The sequence below is a fragment of the Lissotriton vulgaris genome, chromosome 3_1 (genome assembly GCF_964263255.1).
Source record: "Lissotriton vulgaris chromosome 3_1, aLisVul1.2, whole genome shotgun sequence".
In the NCBI taxonomy this organism is placed as follows: Eukaryota; Metazoa; Chordata; class Amphibia; order Caudata; family Salamandridae; genus Lissotriton; species Lissotriton vulgaris.
Window position 1 is genome coordinate 888576808 of NC_141689.1, and position 21601 is coordinate 888598408.

Sequence of the window (21601 nt, forward strand, 5' to 3'; positions counted from 1 at the left end):
CCGGCGCCGCAAGGGCCTTCGGGATCGACGCCGGCTGGTCTTCCGGCCTCTCCGGCGCCGTTACCATCGGGGTTACCCCCGACGCCGTCCCCGCGCGGCGCCGGTTCTCCGGTGCCGGCTCCGGCCGGCAGCGGGGCTCCGACGCCGGCTCCGGGCGGCGCCGTCCCCTTACCTTCCCCGACGCCGGACGCGGAGTCGGACCGGCGTCGCTCGACGCCGGGCTCGGCGCCGATGGGGCCCATGAACCCCGAGGAGCCGGTCTACATCGTTGACTCCGAGTACGGAGAAGATGAAGAGTTCGGTGAAGGTTGGGAGGGGTCCGAGGACCCTCTGTCACGTGAGTGCCAGTATGACCCGGACTGGACAGGTGACTTGGGGGATGCCAGTGGTCTGGACGACTCTCCTAACCCTGGTTTGATCTCTCCTCCTTCCGTGGCATCGGTGGAGGGAGCTGCATATTCTGTGGTGCTGATGAGGGCTGCCAAGGCCTTACACCTTGAGCTCCCCGTCGCGGCCGTGAGGCCTAACATCCTCACTGAGGTATTCAAACCGCAGTCATGCCCACAGGAGCCACTGCTGCCGTTTAATGAAGCCTTGTCAGACGTTCTGTTGGGCACGTGGTCCAGGCCCGCTTCAGGTGCGCCTGTTGATCGGAACGTGGCCAGGCGCCACCGTCCTTGTCCGGACGACCCCAAGTTCCTGTCTACCCACCCCACTCCGGAGAGTCTGGTGATCCAGGCCTCGACCTCTCAGTCCGCATTCCCGTCGGCCCCGCCCGACCGGGAATCCAAGAGGTATGACCAGTTTGGCAAGAAGGTCTTCTCGTCCATTAGTTTGGGCCTGCGGTCTTGCAACACCGCTTGCCTCTTGGGCCGCTACACCCACTCTGTGTGGGATACGGTCGCGGAACTGCTGCCAGAATGCCCCATGGAGGTGCGGGCAAAACTCGGTCAAGCTGTGGCTGAGGGCCGAGATGCAGCGAAATATTCGATACGGTGTGGTCTTGATACGACCGACTCGCTGGGCAGAGCTATGTCAACGACGGTGGCGATTCGTCGCCACGCCTGGCTGAGATCCGCCAACTTTTCGGCAGATGTCCAAAATACACTGATGGACATGCCATTCGATGGCTGTCACCTGTTCGGTGACAAGGCGGACCACGCGCTGGAACGCTTCAAGGACTCCAGGGTCACGGCCAAGTCCTTGGGTCTCTCGACCCAGCGTCAGCAACCGGGTTCGTTTCGTCCCTTTCGTGGCCAAGGAAGGGGCGCCCCCACACGTGCTGCCAGCCACGCGCCGCAACAATCCTTTCAACGCGGTGGCGGCCGTGGAAACCGCCGTGGTGGCGGTCGGGGACAACGGCGGGGTCAGACCACACCTCCCCCCGCAGCATCTGCCTCAAAATCCTCCTAGTCCGTGCTTTCGGCCCCATGTGACGCCAGTGGGTGGCAGGGTTCGCCATCACCACGCTCACTGGCGCACGATCACTTCGGACAGGTGGGTGCTGCAAATCGTCCGCAGGGGCTACTCCCTCCCCTTCGAGACCACTCCTCCAGCCATGCCACCGCAGAACCACCGTGTGTCGGGGGACCACTTGACACTTCTGCAGGAGGAAGTTACGGCCCTCTTGGCCAAGGGGGCCATCGAGCGCATTCCTGGGCCAGAAGTAGGGCGTGGTTGTTATTCCCACTACTTTCTGGTGCCCAAGAAGGACAAGGGGGGCCTACGTCCTATCTTGGATCTAAGGAACGTCAACGGCTTCCTCCGGAAGGAGAAGTTCAAGATGTTGACGTTAGCTCAGGTCTTGGCTGCTCTAGACCCACAAGACTGGATGGTAGCTTTGGACTTGCAGGATGCCTATTTTCACATCGTGTAGGAAGGTACCTCCTGACTATGGTTGCCCCCAACTTTTTGCCCTGTGTTTTAGCTGGTTTTTGGACATAGTCGACCTGGGACCCTGCCAATCAGGACCCCAGGCCTACTGCTCTCTTTAAAATGGATTCCATGTACCCTAGGTACATTTCCAATTGGTACTGGGCCACCTTATCAGACCCTGTAACTCAGGGCATAGGTGTACCCAGGGCTGCCAGGGGCTGCAGCATGTATTATGCCACCCCTGGCTGGCCTCCTAAATTTGACACAACTGGCTGCATGACAGCTGGGGCAAAGTCGTGGAATCACCCTTTGCTGTAGGTGTAGTATACCTATACCTAACCCTAAAATGGACACACAGATTCCTATCAGTCACTCCTATGGCAGGCCTTGACAATCCTGAAGGCAGAGTGCTTGGAATCGTGTGAGATGGTGCTCTGGCATGAGCTGAGCCTGTCTGCAGCTTGCGGAACCAAGTCCTAATAGCTGTTCCATGATATCGCATACCATATACTCTTAAGTGCATTATAATCCTCGCGGTTAAATGCTAACTTTGGTATTGCTTTATCAAAACATGTCGAGTAAGGTGTCATACGAATTGGAATACTAACCCCTCGCCAATTCTGGCGACGGGGTTAGCATTCCACCCTTCTAGAGGGACACGACATGTATGTAACTGTGAACCCCGGTTAAAGTTAACTAAAGCCTCAGCTCCACAAAATGGATGCTGCCACCACAGACACGAGTCTGACCCCCTGCAGCTGGGAGTCCTCCCAGCAAAGGGAGCCTGGACAAAGGGTTTCCTGTCAGGGGCGGTGCTAGCACCGTCCCAGACATGGTTTTGTGTATCCTGGGTAGGCAGGGCTTTTCAGGAAGGTGACTGCTGAGTGGCACCCCGGTGCTCACTACGCATAGGCCAGTCAGAACCAGTTCCAGGGGCACACCAGCCCCTGGCCTGGGGAAGTCCGGCAGGGGAGAGGGGTGTAACCACCCCCCTCCTGGTCCCACCCATAGGCAGGACCTAGTCACCGGGTCAGCCCCCTTTTTTAGTATAAAGATAGGAGCGGGCCCCCTGTTCAAATTAGATCATCTTTGGAATCAAGACACGACTTTCTACGAAAGGACATCAAGATTTCTTCCTCAAGATTCTCCCTTGTGGCTAAGGAGTAGTCACCCTGCATCAAGCGGGCACCATCCTAAAGAACCACTGCGGTCTGCTGCAAGTCCTTCATCACGAATCCGACGACCCAGCTCGACGAGACCCGGCTTCCCTGGCACCTCTGACCTCTACTCACCTCTACAGCAAAGCTGAGAACCGTGAGTGCGACGAGACCTCGAGGGACCGACGATCGCCAAGACTGCACGACATCTTTACTGCAAGCCCACCGTGTCCTCCACTGGTGAGTGCTTTGGGGTCCGAGAAGCCCCGACCCTGCGCAGCTCCAGCACCCAAGGTCAGCCTCCCTGCATCTCCACGATCTGCGTGGGGCCCTTCTGCTGTTTGCTGTGCACCGCGTTGTTTGGCTACTAGCCGGCTGGCTTGTGGCCTTCTGAACGACGCCCGACGACATCTCTGCTGCTGGTCTGGTTGCTCCAGGCTGGCCCTTGCTTCCTTCTTCAAGAGAGGCACCCCGGACCCTCCTGGTCCACTCCAGACGCCATTTTAGGTCCACCGCGTGGGCTTGAATTTGCCAAGGCTTTGTTGCCCAATCCTGGGTCCAGCGACGCCGACAGCTTCTATCTTCGTGGGACAGCTCGATCCTCCATCCTGGTCGCCGACAACGCCTCCTGGTCCGTGAGATCTCCGAGCACAGCGTCACCCACTCACCTTGTCGAGGTGGCTACCATCCGGTGCCCTCCTGGTGCCCACTGACTACTGGCTAGTAGTCTCGAACTTGGTCCCCTCTGCTTTCAGGTGTCATCTATCTTCGAGATCCAGGCTTGGATCCAACTGAACTTTCTTCACTGGTCACCGGCCAGCATCTTTTCTTCCGGCTCCTGGTCCGTCTACGAGGATTCCCGACGTCTTTTCAGACCTATGCAGCTGCAGCCCCTGGGCTAGGTAACTTCGGCATTTCGGTGCCCCAGCATAGCCTCACTATCTAAGGGTCAGGATCCACTGTTGTTTTCTCCCTACCAGGTCGGGTTCGCCCGAGAACACTAACTTTTCAATTTCTAGCTACCATAGACTTTGTCCCGCATCTCGCGTGAGAGTGCACACACTGCACCCGAGTCCCCTGGGTCTCCTAGAAGTAATCTAACGATTCTATAGTCAAGTCCTAGCGATTCCAAAGCCTATTAGTACTGTACTTACCTGCTAGTAATTTCGCATTCCACTTTCAGAGTATATGGTTTTCCGTGCCCCTCAGGCATTTGTGTATACTGTGCTAACTTAAGTATTTTTGTAAGAGTTTTGGTTTGTGCTTAGTACCCTGTCCTCATAAAGAGTACAGGGCTGTTGTGATTCTTAATAAATAAATGTTTATTTTCATAACACTTGTGTGGTGTCCTTTCACTTGGTGTTCAAGGGGTATATGTGTGGTAAACAGCTGGCTTAACACGCCCTCTCGAGTCTTTAGCCTTAGACTGCTCGTATCCACGCTACTAGGATAGCTGGTCTATAAGGTTGACTTACAACCAATCATCAATAAGGGTTGCTGGACTGATACATAGTGTTCACTAGAATAGTGAGCACTGCATATCAGGCCACCTTCTCACAGTAGCGTTGGACTTGCAGGATGCCTATTTTCACATCCCCGTCCTGCCGGCCCACCGGCGTTACCTGCGGTTCACGGTAGGTCAGGAGCACTTTCAGTTTATCGTGCTTCCCTTCGGCCTTACCAGCGCCCCACGGGTGTTCACAAAGGTGATGGCGGTGGTCGCAGCCCATCTGCGCAGGTTGGGGGTTTCAGTCTTCCCCTACCTAGACGACTGGTTGTTGAAGGCGGGCTCGCCCCAGACAGTCGTCCACCACCTTCAGATGACGGCAGACCTCTTGCACGACCTGGGGTTCTCCATCAATGTGCCGAAATCACACCTGTGTCCCTCTCAAAAGCTCCTTTTCATCGGAGCGGTTCTGGACTCGGCGCAGTTTCGGGTTTATCCTCCGGAACGGCGGGTTCGGGATATTCAGGCGTTGATTCCCGTCTTTCAGCCGCTATCCCGGGTTTCGGTCAGGTTGACGCTGCGGCTGCTGGGACTGATGGCTTCCTGCATCCTTCTGGTGCATCACGCCCGGTGGCGGATGCGGGCTCTGCAGTGGGACCTGAAGTTTCAATGGGCCCAGCATCAGGGCAACTTGTCCGACCACGTCTTGATCTCGGAGGGCACTGCGAGACAACTGCAGTGGTGGCTTACGGACCGCGATTGGGTCAGAGGCAGATCCCTCTCCCTTCCCCAACCGGAGCACGTTGTCGTGACGGACGCGTCCCTCCAGGGCTGGGGTGGCCACTTGGGAGAGGCAGAGATCAGAGGCATCTGGTCTCCGGCGGAGTCCCGGCTCCATATCAACCTGTTGGAGCTGCGGGCGATTCGTCTGGCACTGAAGGCATTCCTCCCCTTTGTCAACGGGAGTGTAGTGCAGGTGTTCACCGACAACACCACCGCCATGTGGTACTGCAACAAACAGGGCGGAGTGGGGTCGTGGACCCTTTGCCAGGAGGCTCTGCGCCTCTGGCAATGGCTGGAACGTCAGGGCGTGACTCTGGCGGTTCAACACCTGGCAGGTTCCCTGAACGCCAGGGCGGACGAACTCAGCCGTCGGTGCTCGATGGATCACGAATGGCGTCTGAACTCGGACGTGGCGCAAGGCATCTTTCTGCAATGGGGAGAGCCTTGGTTAGATCTATTCGCCACAGAAGAGAACGCGCAATGTCATCAGTTCTGCGCGTTGGAGTTTCCAAGACGGCACTCGCACGGCGACGCCTTTCGGCGCGAGTGGAGTTGCGGTCTGTTATACGCCTTTCCGCCTATACCACTTCTGCCCAGAGTGCTGAAGAAGATCAGGCGCGACCGGGCCCAAGTTATCCTTGTGGCTCCGGACTGGGCTCGAAGATACTGGTATCCCGAGCTACTCAACATGTCAGTCGGTCCCCCGATCCGCCTGCCCCTTCAGGAGGACCTTCTGTCGCAGCAGCAGGGGACAGTCCTCCACCCGAACCTGTCCAGTCTCCACCTCCATGCTTGGAGATTGAGCGGCGGCAGTTGAGGCCATTTGACTTGCCTCCTGAAGTCTGTGACGTGATTCTGGCAGCCAGGCGTCCCTCCACTAAGTCGGTATACGCCTGTCGGTGGAACAGATTTGTGGCATGGTGCACAGCAAAGGCTGTGGATCCTCTTTCTGCCCCTCTTTCGGAGGTTCTTCTGTTTCTTCTTTCTCTTGCCCAGCAGGGCTCTGCTCTGGGCACTATCAAGGGCTATCTTTCTGCCCTTTCCGCCTTTTTGAGGCTTCCTGATCAGCCTTCTTTGTTCAAATCCCCGATTGTAACTCGATTCTTGAAGGGCATCACTCACATGTTTCCACCTGTTCCGTTTGTGATGCCCCAGTGGGATTTGAACCTGGTTCTAACCTTTCTAATGTGTGCTCCCTTTGAGCCCCTTCATTCTTGTCCTCTCCGTCTCCTGACTTTAAAGACGGCTTTCCTGGTTGCCATCACCTCTGCCAGGAGAGTGAGTGAGCTCCAGGCTCTTTCTGTCCAACCTCCTTTCCTGTCCATTCATCCTGACAAGGTGGTTCTCAGGACTAGACCTTCTTTCCTGCCCAAGGTTGTTTCGGCCTTTCACATCGGGCAGTCCATCACCCTCCCTTCCTTCTTCCCGCCTCCGCATCCTTCAAAGGATGAAGAGCGGCTCCATCGTCTGGACCCAAAACGTGCGCTTTCATTTTACATGGATCGCACACGCCAGTTCCGGGTGGATGACCAACTGTTTGTTGGCTACGTGGGTGCGAAGAAGGGACGGGCGGTCTGTAAACGAACCATCTCTCGATGGGTCGTCCTCTGCATCAAAGCGTGCTACTCTTTGGCTCGTAAGGAGCCTCCTGTTGGGCTGAGGGCCCATTCCACTCGGGCCACGGCGGCTACTACTGCCCTGGGCCGGGGAGTCCCCTTGCAGGACATTTGCCAAGCGGCTACGTGGGCCTCGCTGCACACCTTTGCGAGGCACTACTGCCTGGACAGTCAAGTCCGGAGGGATGGCTTCTTTGGCCGTTCTGTCCTCCAGGACTTTCTGGTGTAGTATTGTATTGGTTCGCAGACCCACCACCGGGGTTGGTATTGCTGGGGTATGTATTCTAAGGTAAGGAATCTAACACTAACGTGTTTCTTTCAGATGAACAAGTTACTTACCTTCGGTAACGATATATCTGTAAGAAACATTAGTTAGTGTTAGATTCCTTACCGAACCCACCCATCCTCCCCGTTCTGCGAACTGATACCTAGGGTTAAGGACATCCCTTTCAGGGCCCTAGTTTTACATGGCACCAGTGTTGGTTCTCTCATGGCTCTGCGTCTCCTGGCGCGGAAAAGCTGTGTACAAAGAACTGACGTCAGCGCGCGGAGGCGGCGTCTATATACTCCAGCGACATCATCACGGCGCACGACGCCGACGACGGACGCGGAGCTGCAGGGGACGCCTGCAGACGACGCCTACCGACGCGCAGGGGTACTGCTACGCAAAAGTTTCCGGATCCAGACTGACGCCTGGGGATATTCTAAGGTAAGGAATCTAACACTAACTAATGTTTCTTACAGATATATTGTTACCGAAGGTAAGTAACTTGTTCGTTAATGGAAAGCATGCTTCACATCTTCAGAACTTCTTCCTCTGGCGTGGCTTTGGGTGCCTCTGATCTGCTGAGGCCCGACTGGTCTACCCTCTTCACCAGCTGGGCCTCCTGAGCCCTCTTCAGGTTTACCTCCGATTCTGGAGCTGATTTCACAACCGGCGCCACAGTTCACACTGGTTCTTGCTACGTTGATGCTGGCACAGATGCCAGAGAAGGACATCGCACCCTATAGTTCTGTCTAACTCCAAACCAAATCTGCCCAGACCTAGAACGAAGCTGCATGCAAGTTCAATTCTTACACACCCAGCCTACATGCCTTCTGACTCCGATAATTCAATACCTTTACCGGCAGTTTGCCCAACAGAACTTCAACAACTCTTGGGGTTGGACTCTGACCAGAGTCATCCTGCTTTTGGTGATGATGGTGGGGATGATTTCACACCCCGCCCCACCCCACCCCTTCCCATACCACACACACAATGTGATGATGGACGTACAAGAAGTCAGTTGAATGGACACTTGCTTTGACACTGGGCTGTTGTCCCTGTAGGTCCTTCTACATGACATCCTTTGCCATGGTAATTAGAAGGATGGCCCGAGTTCTAGACTTGCAACTATTTACTATTGAAGTAAAGATTAGCGCCCTCACAGAGGTTGTGCAACTTAGACAATCTTCCTCAGAACCTCCGCTATAATTTAATGAAGCACTTACCGATACCTTCATGGGTACTCGGGCAAAACTTTGTTCATCACTGGTTTATAGAGAAGCGACATGTTACCATAGGTCAGGAACTGATGACCCTGCCTTTCTTACGCAGCATCCTACCCTGAAGTCTGGTTTTAAACGCCTCCTCCAGCAGAATCATTCCAATTTCTTCTCTATAACATGCCAGATAGGGAGTCGAAGATAATGGAGGTATTTAAGAAGAGGATGTTCTCCTCTGTCAGCCTTACCCTTCAATTCGTCAACACTGGCTTTTTGCTGGGACACAATTCCCATGGATTATGGGACTCCATGGATGAAAGTTTGCCAGCAGTCCCCGAGGGATTCAGGACAAAATTAGCACAGACCATTAAGGATGGTTAATTATGTGGTCAAGTATGTCAGCTAGTCGGGGGCGTGGCCAGCAGCATGGAGGAGTAAGACGTGCCTCTGCTCAGCTCCTGACGTGCTGCGTTGATCCGACGATTATATCTCTCCAAAGCTTCCAAAAACAGCCCAAATCTGTGCCCTAGCCTGGCACTGATACTTCCGCCACGGAAACATCGAGCAATTTGGCGGAATACGACCGGCAGTCGGCCGGGGAGAGGAGACTTCTGAAGCGGTGGGGACGCAACAAAATGGCGACCGGGCGGGAGCTGGCGGCCTGGCTCTGACTCCGCCCGAGCACCAGAGACTCTTGCTGAGGACCTCTCAAGACATTGGAGCCAGAGAGGAAACGACACAGACGGAGGGGGTAACCACATCGCACAGACACATCCTGCGGGTGCCCGGCAGGAGCCTGGGTGGGGCCGGCGTCGCGGCCGGCCTGGGGAGACCCCCGGGGACCCTCGCCCTGGAAGAGGAGCCCAAGCCAATTGAGTGGACTGGCGGGCGGCGCGACAGAGAAGACAGGCGGGACACTCCCCGTCCCCGGAGAGGAAAAACTCTGCCCTGGCCTGCGGGGCTCCTGGGGAACTCCCATCGAATCCTCCGGAGGCACTCCATCGCTATTCCTGGTGAGCACACGACATACCCGCGCGGCCCGATACGAACCAGGCGCCCTACGTATCATCGAGACCACCTCGCCGTCTAAGGGGAGCAACATGGGAAGAGAGACCTGCCTGCAAGGTCGGCCAGGCAGGAAACCATTGAAACCTACGCCACGGCAAGGGCGCAAAAGGAGATGCCCCAGAGCCTCCCGGAAACGCTCACGGACACGGCCATGCTTTTGGAGGCGATTCAGGCCTCCAGGACCGATATCAAGGACTCCAGAGCGGCACTTGAGACCAAAATAGGCGAGGTGAGCTCCGAGGTCCTGTTGCTACGCCAGGATTTCCGAAATCTCACCGAAAGGGTGACGACGGCGGAGACCAGATTTAGCGGAACGGAAGACTCAATTACTACTCTCCGTAAAGAAATGGCGGAGCTGCAGGCGTCCCACAGGCAGCTGCTATGGAGGGTGGACGACGCCGAAAACAGGGCAAGGCGAAACAACCTCAGATTTGTAGGATTTAGGGAAGGCATTGAGAAGACAGATGTTGCGGCCTTCTTACAAGACTGGCTACGTTCAACCTTCCCACAGGCCCAGTTCTCTAACTGCTTTATCATCGAAAGGGAGCATAGAGCACTACTAGCGAAACCGCCCGAGGGAGCAAGGCCTTGGCCGATCATTGCGCGCATTTTGAACTATGCCGACAGAGACCTTATCCTCAGAAGCTAGACGGAAAGGAGAGCTCCGGATTGAAAACGTAAACATCATGATTTTCCCTGATTACAGTCAGGATGTCCAAAAACATAGAAGATCATATGACTCTGTCAAGGCGAAACTTCGAGAACTCCGTATCTCGTATATGCTGCTCTTCCCGGCGAAACTGAAAGTAATGTTTAAGGGGAAGTCTCACTTCTTTAACCGCCCGGAGGAAGCCTGGCACTGGCTGGAGGAAAGACCGTTGCTTCGAGAAGCCGAGGAGGAGGGCTGCAGAATCCGAACAGAAATGGCGGCCGCGAACTCGCCTAGGGCGCAAAGATCCCAAATCCCTAGAATGCAGCGGGGCTCACACCCGTCGCCCTATCCGGACCCACATGCGGCAGGACGAGGCAGAGGAGGCCGCGCCGCGATCCCCGTCGACCCCAGGGATCGGAGATCTAGATTTGGAGGTCTGGCTCATTCACAGGAGGCAAACACTGGAGGCCTCGACAACGAACTCTTATCGGAGGCGGAGGACCCAACTGACCCTTCTACACACCCGCTGGTTGAGGTAATCCGCGAGATGGAGCTGGGTGCAACTGGCGGAACAGAGGAACAGGACATTGAAATGCAGGACTCGCAATCGTGAGGAAGCTTGGACCTTACATCCGTAGTAGCAGGACGCCGCTGCTAGTGCAGCGCAAGTTATAACCCTTTTCATATTTCATTATCTTTTCTATTGACTTGAAAGACTGTACACGGGGTAATGCTGGTGCCCCTGTGGTCTTGCTTATCTCCGTAGAGTGGGGACACGCTCCACAGGGCGCCTGTAAGGACTATACCCCTGGTTTGAATCCTGAACGTAGTTTGAATTGGGATCCTGTGGGAGGGCGACAGACCTTCACCGCCTGAAAGTCCAATTAGTTGAGGGTTACACGAATGGGCTGGAAGGGGTGGGGAATGGTAGGGAGGGGGGAGGATGGGGGGAACAGTTGAAACAGTTCTGTTGGGGGGAGCTCTGTTGGAGAGAGGGGGGGAAAAGTTGGTTAACTGCAGTCAAATTTACTGGTGTACTGTGCCGCGCCTCCGCACCGCAAGTCATTCCCACTTGCCCAGAGATGCCCTTGGGTACACCACGACATACCATACGAATGCCCGGGCCGCTTACCATGAGGGGGCTGCCCGCCTGACCACTTCAGGCCCACACCATGCTAGCTGATCAAGACACACACCAGGAAAGCCAGGGAGGGATTAGTATATTGTCATGGAATGTGAATGGATTGGGCAGTAAGATCAAGAGGGGACTGGTCAGCTCGTATCTGAAACGTGCAGCCCCGGACATCACGCTCCTACAAGAAACACATCTTAAGGGTACTAAGTGCGGCTTCCTAGCTAGAGGTCGTTTCAAGCTGCTAGCACACGCAGGGTATACGTCTGACTCTAGAGGGGTCGCCATTATTCTGAAAAAGACCACTCCATTTCTCATAACACAAACATGGACAGAGCCCCAGGGAACATATGTAGCAATCAAGGGGATATGGAACAGATGCGCATACACAATTGTCTCGGTCTATGCACCACCGAAACTCCAGGCCCCCACACTTACGAAAGTAGCAGACATACTGCTGGAGACAGCCGACACTATACAGATTGTAGGGGGAGACTTTAATGACGTAATGGATGTCTCCAAGGATAGATCAAGCACAGCGCAGAGGAAAGGGACGCAGACCCCCTTGTCACAATGGGCGACCAACCTAGGCCTCACGGACACATGGAGGTGGCTGCACCCTGAGGTACGGGTTTACTCGTTCTTCTCGGGCACCCACCAGGCCTTCTCGAGATTAGACTGTCTTTATGGCCTGCCAACACCTGGCGATACAAGATGTAGCAGAATATAAAGCTAGAGGGGTTTCGGATCACTCACCGCTGCTAGTCAGACTGGGGGCGAAACGCCAGGGAGATAGACGGCAATTACACTTAACGGCATGGGATCTGCAAAACCCAAACGTCTTACGGGGACTCAGAGCGGACATTAAAGTCTATATCGCCGAAAACGAGGGTTCAGTGGCCTCGAAGGTGGTTTTCTGGGAGGCTTTCAAGACAGTTATGAGGGATAGGGCTAAGAATAGATTGGCAGAAGAGCGAAGAAAGCTCCACTCTGAGGCCGAAATTATCGAGCAGGACATATTGGATCTGGAAAGGGAATGCCAGAACTCGAGAGACCCAGTGGCAATCAGGAGACTCACAGATAGACAATCACAATATAGAGAGCTGGTGACGGGAGAGGCGAAAACGCAGGCACTGGCTACCTTACATCCCCTATACGATGTAGGAGACAAGTCTGATAAGCTCCTGGCGTGGCTCAGCAAAAAAGAACGGGCGGAGAGATGGGTGGAGCAGATTACAGACCCTCAGGGAACGACACAGCAATCAGATGTACATATAGCTGAGGCATTCGCAGACCATTATGAACACTTCTATGAGTCTAGAGATCTAGGGACACGAGAAGAGGCGCTACAGTATATGGACCAAACTGACCTCCCGACTTTGTCCATTGAGGACGCAAAAGCGATGGACTCTGACATTGCACTCGACGACATATCTGAGGCACTGGCCAACCTGAGACCGGGGAAAACGCCAGGCTCCAATGGCTTCCCAGCCGAATTCTTTAAACGAACGGCTGACCTAATAGTAAAACATCTGAAGGGCCTATATGAGGATGCCCTCCCGGACGGTAGGCTCCCTCCCGATCTGACCATGGCCACTATTGTCCCTATTCACAAGGACGGCAAACCGAAAGAGCTTTGCGAGTCCTATCGTCCAATTTCATTATTAATTTCGGAAACGAAGCTATTGGCCACTATCCTGGCGATGAGAGTGAGACGGGTGATATCACAGCTGATCCACCTTGATCAGACTGGGTTCATACCAGACAGGGCTACCAGACTGAATCTTAGGCGCACTCACAATTGGCTGCAGGAGGTCAGGGGCAGGGAGGACCCGCACTGGTTCCTGTCCCTAGATGCGGAAAAAGCCTTTGATGCGGTGCACTGGCCTTTTCTGGAGGGTGTCCTACAGAAATTCGGCTTTGGGCCGAAATTCCAGAAATGGGTCCTCTCGCGGGAATTCCAAAGAAGACGAGGGACCAGACAGGGGTGCCCCCTCTCCCCACTCTTATTCGCTCTAACGATAGAGGTCTTGGCGGCTAGAATTCGCCAGAACCCGACCATCAGGGGATTTCGGCGGACCGAAGGAGAAGTGACTGAGGAAAAGATCTCACTATATGCAGACGACGTCCTCCTCTATGTAACTACGCCGGAGACGTCGATCCCGCAGCTATTTCACGAACTGGAACTGTACGGTGACCATGCCGGATACAGAATAAATTGGCTTAAGTCGGTCTTATACGACCCCGCAGGGAGAGAGGAGTAGTCGGACCTGCCAGGACGGCTGCTCACTACGACTGAGGGATTTCAGTATTTAGGGGTCTACCTCACCCTGGATAAACATATCTCATACACCCGTAACATTGAGCGTATCATGGTGAACTCCATTGCAGATATGGACCACTGGAGACTGCTCCCGCTCACCCTCCTAGGCCGAGCGGCCATGTATAAAATGATTATTCTCCCCAAGTACCTGTACGCCCTTCAAAATGAGTACTACCCCCTCCCCCCAAAGGTCTACCCCAAGATACATGCGGACCTCCGTGCCTTTATATGGCTGGGCAAACAACCTAGGGTGGCTCTGACCACCCTGCAGAGGCACCAATATAGCGGGGGGATCTCTCTCCCGAATCTAGAAGCATATTACTGGGCGGAACATCTGGCCCAGATTAACGAATGGATACATGCGCAGGCAGACCACCCCTCCTATGCACTAGAACGCCATAAATTAGCACCCAGACACATCCTTTCCTATCTATATGGGGGACATAGCAGGAAACGTCTTCTACCGGCAACTGAAATTACCATTCATGCCTGGAGGGCGTCCACGAAACGCATGGGGTGGGACGGGAAGCCAACGAAACAAACACCAATCTGGCACTGCACGTGGCTGACGGAGCTCCACAAACTGATGGATACAGTAGGTGGGACGACATAGGGATTTCCACGTTGGGAGATGTCATTGCCAAAGGGCAACTGAAAACATTCCCGGCTCTGGCCACGGAATTCGGCCTACACCCCACACAGAGATACAAATACACTAGATTACAACATGCATGGGGAGCCCAGAATATTGACACTGTAGATCTGGCAGAATTTGCCCCACTTGAAGGTAGGCTCCTACAGGAACATATCCAGCAGAAGGCGGTATCTCTAACCTATAAGACCCTCACGAATAACATGTTGGGGGACCTGGCCAGGCTACGACAACAATGGGAGGCGGACGTGGGAAGCATGGAAGACATTGACTGGGAACTGGTCTTAACACATCCTAGGGAGGTGGCAGTTAAATCTCGACTCCGCCTTATCCAATTTAACGTGCTACATAGAACCTACTTCGACAGGGTGAGGCTTCAGAAGATGGGAAAGACAGATGATGCCAAATGCCTGCGATGTCAGGACCCCAGGGGGGATTTCTTTCATGTCCTGTGGTCGTGCCCTTAGGTACAGGGGTACTGGTCGGATGTTTTCACGGAACTGTCTGCTGTACTAGAGATTCAATTACAGGTCGACCCCAAGCTGGCTCTATTGGGCATGACAATCGATGTGGACCTTCCGCGCCATCTGCTGACCTTCCTTGTACTGGCTTTAGTAGTGGCTAAGAGGGACATTGCGAAATACTGGGGGCACCAGTGATACCACGTCTAGAGGAATGGAGGGGAGGCCTAGATCTGTATATGGCGGCTGAGAGGGTTACATATAAGGCAAGGGGATGTCCCAGGAAGTTCAGAAAAGTGTGGGGGAAATGGCAACACTATCGAGGACTGGATGCCGGACTGTAAGGGTTCATTACGAGTGGTCCATACTGGAGGACACAGAGACTTTATGATAACTGAAATGCTGATGATGTTGTGGAGAACCCATCTGGTGCTCACCTTTATATGTGAATTGTATGCCTTAATGTGGGTACTGACTGGGGGGGCGGGCGGGAGCGGGGGCGAAATACATAATGCACTTTACTGTAGAGATGACTGCACTGTTCAGTTTGGAGAAAATGCCAATAAAAACGGTTTTAATAGATAAAAAAAAAGTATGTCAGCAGGTCAGGACTGGACACAACAGACTGCTTGGGCATAGCAGTTGATACTAGTGTGGTGTCCAAGCACTATTCTTGGGTGACTTCCACAGGCTTTTTGTGTGACTTCCAGGCATCTCTCATGGATATGCGTTTCAATGATTCTCGCCTCTTTGGCAAAAAGGCTGATTTCACCCATAAGTGCTTTAAAGAAAGCTTAGCAGCTTCTGTTCCCTCTGTCTTTCTACACCCACAAGAGAGTATCCACACCAATTTGACCCATTTCAAGGCATCACTAGATGCTTTGCCTTCAGGCAACATCAAGGCCCATCATCCCAACAGCAGATGCCGCAGTCCTTTCTAGGTTGTGAGAGGGGATCTAGCAGGGAACTCCCAGGCCAGCAGGGCAGTAACATTTCTTGTCTCCAGCTCCTCTGGCAGCAGCTTACAAGCTTCTATAGTTTCCCGTTAGTAGCACACTACTACAGGCAGGATCACTCCTATTCTCAACAGGTGGCAAGAAATAACATCCGTGGTGACTCCTACAATATTCCAAAGGGGCTCCTTTTCAACCAGTGGCCTGTTCCACCTATATCAGAGGGCTATTTGTCCATTTTGCTGCAGGCAAACCATACTATTTTGGAGAAATTGTCCTATTCCGGAAATCGAAACTGGGTGTTACTCCCGCTATTTCTTAGTGCTGAAGAATGACTGAGGTCTTCGCCCTATTGTAGACCTTTGATCTTTCAACTTCTTCCTGTGGGAGGACAAATGCAATGTGCTCACACTGGCCTGGGTTCTCTTTAAACCCTGGATACAGGAGACTGGATGGTGGCACTATACATGCAGAAAGCCTCTTTCCGGGTTTCCTTCATGTTGGCCCACATTGCTGTCTGTGATTTAAGGTAGCCGATGAGCATTTTCAGTTTGCTGTGCTCTCTTTTGGCCTCACCAGTACCAGTTGGTTGTTCCAGAAGGTGAGGACCATGAACGCGGAGTATCTTTGGAGGTCCGGAATTACCAGTCTTCTTCTATCTCAGCTACTGGCTATTGAAGCAGGTTTTGCCACATTCAGTTAAAGACCACATTCAGACATCTGTGAAACACTTTTACAATGAAGTCACGCCAGACTCTTTGAAGAGGCTTCTTTTCATCTACCATCCTGGATAAAGTGCATTCTCAAACGTTTCATCTGGAACAAGAAATCCAGATCATTTGGGCTATGCTCCTGAGGTTTCAGCCTCAGACCTGGGTCTGAGTGAGGATGGCTATGAGGCTTCTGCCACTATTGGTCTCCTGCTTCCTGGTAGTCCTGGTGGCACATTCTGACTCTGCAGTGGGATCTTGGGTTAGGTGGGACCAGCTTCAAGGGAACATTTCAAATTCTATCCGGGTTTTGGAGGAGACAACAAAAGATTGGACCAGATGCTGACCCCACTCCCTACCCCACAGAGCTGACTGGGGTTACTGATTTATCACTTCTGGGTTGAAGAGATCATCCGGGAGAGGTAGAGATCAGAGGTCTCTGGCTGGAATCCGTCTCCACATCAATCTGTTGGAGTTTTGGGTCTTTTGTTTGGCAGTGAAAGCATGTCTGCTGCCCATCAATGGGAGGCATAGTCAGGCCCTCATTGACCGCTCCACCGCCACATGGTATTGCAACAAGCAGGATGAGGTGGGGTCCTAGGCTCTGCGCCTCTGAGCTTAGCTGAATTGTCGGGGCATCTCCCTGAATGTAAACCACCTGGGGCAATCTTTAAATGTCAGGGCTGATTAATTCATTGGGCGGCGCATAAAGGAGTACGAATGGCAGCTGCATCCAGAGGTGGCACAGGATGTCCTCCACCAATGGGTAGTGTTCATACGGTCTCCCAAGCGCTGCCTAGAACCTGCAGTGTAAACTCTTTAGTGCTTTTGTTCCTAGGAAGCCTCTCTGGCGGAGATGCATTTTGTTTAGAGTGGAGCTCAGGACTGCTGTATTCCTGCTTGCCACTACCTCTCCTGCCCAGAGTTCTGAAGAAGTCAGGCACTGCCAAGCCCAAGTCATCATGGTCCCAGATTGAGCCAGGACGGTGTTGTATCTGTAACTTCCTGGCATGCACATCTGCCCTCCAATCAGCTGCGCTTCGGGAACATCTGTTGTAGCAGGAGGGCAGGACCTTGCACCAGGCCTGCGCAATCTTCACCTTCTTGCAGAGATTAAGTGGCGAAAGTTATCCACGTTCGCTCTACCTCCCAAAGTAGTGGATGTTATCATGGTGGCCAGCAGTTCTAAAAATCCATTTAGGCAGGATGCTGGGACAAGCTTGCTGTGTGGTGTAGTGCCCGTAATATGGATCCATTGCAAGCCAAACTGTTGGATGTGTTGCTATTAGATCTTTTTTTGGCCTAGCAAGGAATTATAATGGCCACTGTGAATGGTTACTTGTTGACCCTTTCAGAATTTTTGCATTTGCCAGATTAATCATCCTTGTTCAAATCAACTCTTGTGATTAATTTTCCCAAAGGTCTACATGCTCTCTACTAAACCTTTTGTGATGCCACAGTGGAACCTTGACTTGGTCTTTACGTTTCTGATGTGTACATCTTTTGCACCGCTACACAGCTGTCTCATGTGTCTGCTGACCCTGAAGACTATTTTCCTCATTGTGATCATATCAGCTCGTTGTGTGAGTTCCAAGGTCTGTCAGTTCGGCTGCCTTACACCATCTTCGTTCCAGACAAGCTGGTCCTGAGGACCACAGCGTCTTTTTCCCTAATTTGTGACCTCTTTTCACATTGCTCTGTCACTCTTCCCATGCTCTTCGCCCCTCATCTCCCCTTGAAAGTAGAGGAAAAACTCCATGAACTGGATCCTAAAAGGGTGCCCAACTGTTATATTGATCATACCAAAGCCCGTTGGGTTGACCGTCCTCTCTTTGTGGGGGTCTCTGGGGCTAAGAAAGGGAAAGCAGGTCTTGTCTAGATATAGTCCTCTGTATTAAAATCTGATTCACAATGGGTAACGAGCAGCCTCTGGAAAGGTGAGGGCATTCCACCAGGACCAGAGCTGCTGCCACTGCATTAGACACTGTGTGCTTGGCCTTCATATATGTCAGCCTGCAATGTGGGCATCAATCCACACATTCACAAAACACTGCTGCCTTGATACCCATATCTGCCAGGAAAGGCGTTTTGGCTGTTCTGTCCTACAGGACGTTTTGGTCAGTCATTCCACAGAACCACGCGCGCGGAAGCGGCGTCTATATACTCCAGCGACGTCATCACGGCGCACGACGCCGACGACGGACGCGGAGCCGCAGGGGACGCCTGCAGACGACGCCTACCGACGCGCAGGGGTACTGCTACGCAAAAGTTTCCGGATCCAGACTGACGCCTGGGGATATTCTAAGGTAAGGAATCTAACACTAACTAATGTTTCTTACAGATATATCGTTACCGAAGGTAAGTAACTTGTTCTTCTGTCCTACAGGACGTTTTGGTCAGTCATTCCACAGAACCACCACCTAAGGAGGTACTGCTTTGGTATCTATTAATAAAGGTAATGAATCTACAGGTAGACCCTTAGAAGAACAAGTAAATTTACCTTCAATAAGGCTCTTTCTTGTGGATACTCTATCTAACTGCAGATTCCTCACTGACCCCTCCACCGCCCGTTCTGTGGAATGAACTGCCTACCATCTAAAAGGTAGCAATCTGGACACTGGCACAATTGATTACTGTTGTGCTGTGTGTACAATGGCGCAGATGATGTCCTGTAAGAAACTGATGTCCGTGCCCTTAACCACTTGGATGCTAATGACAAGGGTAACTTGTCATGCACTGCCCATTCATTTCAATGGAAATCTCATTGAATGGACCTGATTCCCTTAGCGTCCAAGTGGTTAATGACTCCTATACAGAACAATAGTTGTCACTTGCAGGGTGGAGGGGGTCAAAAGTAGAGCCACATGGGGTCACCATTGTCATGCAGGAGCAAGGCTGAAAACATTTCCAGATCCAGTCTGGCTCCTGACGAAATTCTAAGTTGAGGAATCTGTGGTTAGATGAAGTATCCACCACAAATAGCGTTACCTAAGGTAAGTATCTTGTTCTTTTGGTAAGTTTGGTTTGTTATGCTTTGTTTTGTTTATGCTAGCATTTGTGGAAAGCAGTCTGGGCTCATGGGTAAAGCACTGAATGCAGGAGCACTTGCCATGGAGACATGATGTCTGTTTGTTTAGCAGAATTCCTAAAGACTCTTTTTGGCCAACATCACTTATTTCATTAGGCCAAAAATTGTGATTAAATTATTGGTATTTATTTGTGATTGACTCATTTCAACCAGAAACATTGTACATTGTTTAATGCAGTACATTAGGTCATTTGCTCTGGAACTTATAGCGACAATGATGAGCCATTGATTGTCAGGGTAATTTAATGGCTTAAAATTATATATTTTTACTACAAAATTGTATAGGCCTGAGAGCAAAGTAGGAAGACTGCATTATGGGAGACATATATCATCCACATTGGTCTGTGTTATAGTGAAAAGTGGCCCTGAGATTCATGTATGCATTACACCCATCACTTGTTTGTTTTATTTATTTCTGTGCACTAACCTAGTTAGAGAGTAGAATGTTTAAGTATTCTACAAGAGGGTCTTCTTTCATTGAATAGTCCTTAGGCCCAACAAACTGGCACTTGCCTTTCACTTTTTAAGGAAAAACTACTATGTGGTTATTTTTCTTCTTTACATGCTTGTGTTTAATTTGATATATGTGATGTACTTGTCATTGTGTTTTCATAAATGAGTTATTTGTATGTTTCTTCTAGGTAACTTTTCACGAACACTAGTGGACCACGTCGGCACTGAGAATTTAAAGCTGTGGGCTGAAACGAATCGTGGCGCCCATGTCCTTCGTTGGTATGTACTGTCATTCTAGTTTCTTTCCATACTTAAAGAGGATTCATTCCTGCCACAGTTAACCCCTTCAGCGCTGGTGACAAAGCCAGCTCGTCATGGGCGTTGCCTGCGCTAAGTGGATGACGAGCTGGCTTTGTCACAAACAGTGCATTTTTTCAATTCCAGCGCACAGCGGGAAAACGCGGTAGCGCGGAAGCGGCTAAGACACCTTTGGGTGTATTTAATGCAGTCTGTCTCTATGTTTGGATCTGCAAAAAGTAACATTTTACGTTTTCACTAGGCCTTTTGTACCAGCCTACCTGTATCAATAATTTAAAGTAACCATGGTGTAGGGCAGTTGTTGATTGCTTTTATGGTACTGCATCTGAAGAAACCAAATAATGGAAATCCTAGCACATGGAGTAGTTACCTTACGCATTACTCAATTAGTTTCCAAATGTTCATATTACTTACTGCCGTACCACTGTGGAGATAAGAACGGACCAGGCTGCTTAAAGAGCCGTCTCTCATGTTTTAATTCATGGATTTTTTTTAAATACACTCTTTTTTGATAAACAATTTTATTGAATGTTGTTGACCGGAAAAAACACAGCACTGCTTAATTCTTCCCAAGCATGGTGCATTAACTTTACAGTAACATTTAATTGTATACGCTGATCCAAATTATCTCACTCAATGACCCATTCCCACTACATGACCTTACCCAACCATTGCCCCACACCCGACCAAGTTTTGCAGGACATTTCCTGGCTTTGTATAATAGCCTTTCTTGTGCCGCACATGAATTTACACCTTTGCGCCATTTGACTACGCTAGATGGGATAGGGTTTTTCCATGCTGCCGCGTTGTCTAGTTTGGCCACCGTAATGTCAGTACCCAGAAAGAGCTTTCTGCCCAGGACCCGTCTAGGCCATTCATAACTCCCAGGAGCAAATTCCAGGGACTGCGTGGTACCTCCCAGCCCAGAACGTCAGTCAGTTCGGATACCATTGTCTCCCAATACGGGGTGAAGTAAGGACATCCTCATACCATGTGGTAGAAGCCTGCTGGTTCTAACCCACAGTGCGTACAAGCCGGGTTGCCCGGCTGACCCGTCCGCTTGAGGGCGGGGCATTGGAGATAGTACAGTTGGACCATACGAAGCCTGGCTATAATGGCCCAACCATGCTCCCATCGGTGTCTAAGAGAGGCACTTGTGATTGGGCTTTTGTTGTTCAGTGAAAGGTAGATCCTCGATATCCCACCTTCCCCAGATTACCAGTCATGATTTGGGCCTCTAGGGAACTGAATTCTGGAAGTGAAGTGCTTGCTGGCACATGCGAGGTGAGAGCATGGCACTTGTAAAATTGTGACGGGTGAAGGGAGTAGATGGTCTGTAAATCTTGGAAAGAACGTAGGTGGTCCCCCCTTCCACAAGTCTCCCAGCTGTGATATACTGATTTGGTCCCCCCTTCCTGAAGCCTTCTA

The 21601-nt window shown here is 52.0% G+C and overlaps 1 protein-coding gene across 2 annotated transcripts in view; it reads left to right on the plus strand.

Moving 5' to 3' along the window:
- The window catches only part of PUM3 (pumilio RNA binding family member 3), a 320840-nt gene that overhangs the window by 277856 nt on the left and 21383 nt on the right, over positions 1–21601 (plus strand). For both annotated transcript variants that reach the window (XM_086961213.1, XM_086961214.1), the window contains exon 17: positions 20044–20134. In XM_086961213.1, the coding sequence (XP_086817339.1) occupies positions 20044–20134 (91 nt within the window). The remainder of the gene's footprint in view (positions 1–20043; positions 20135–21601) is intronic.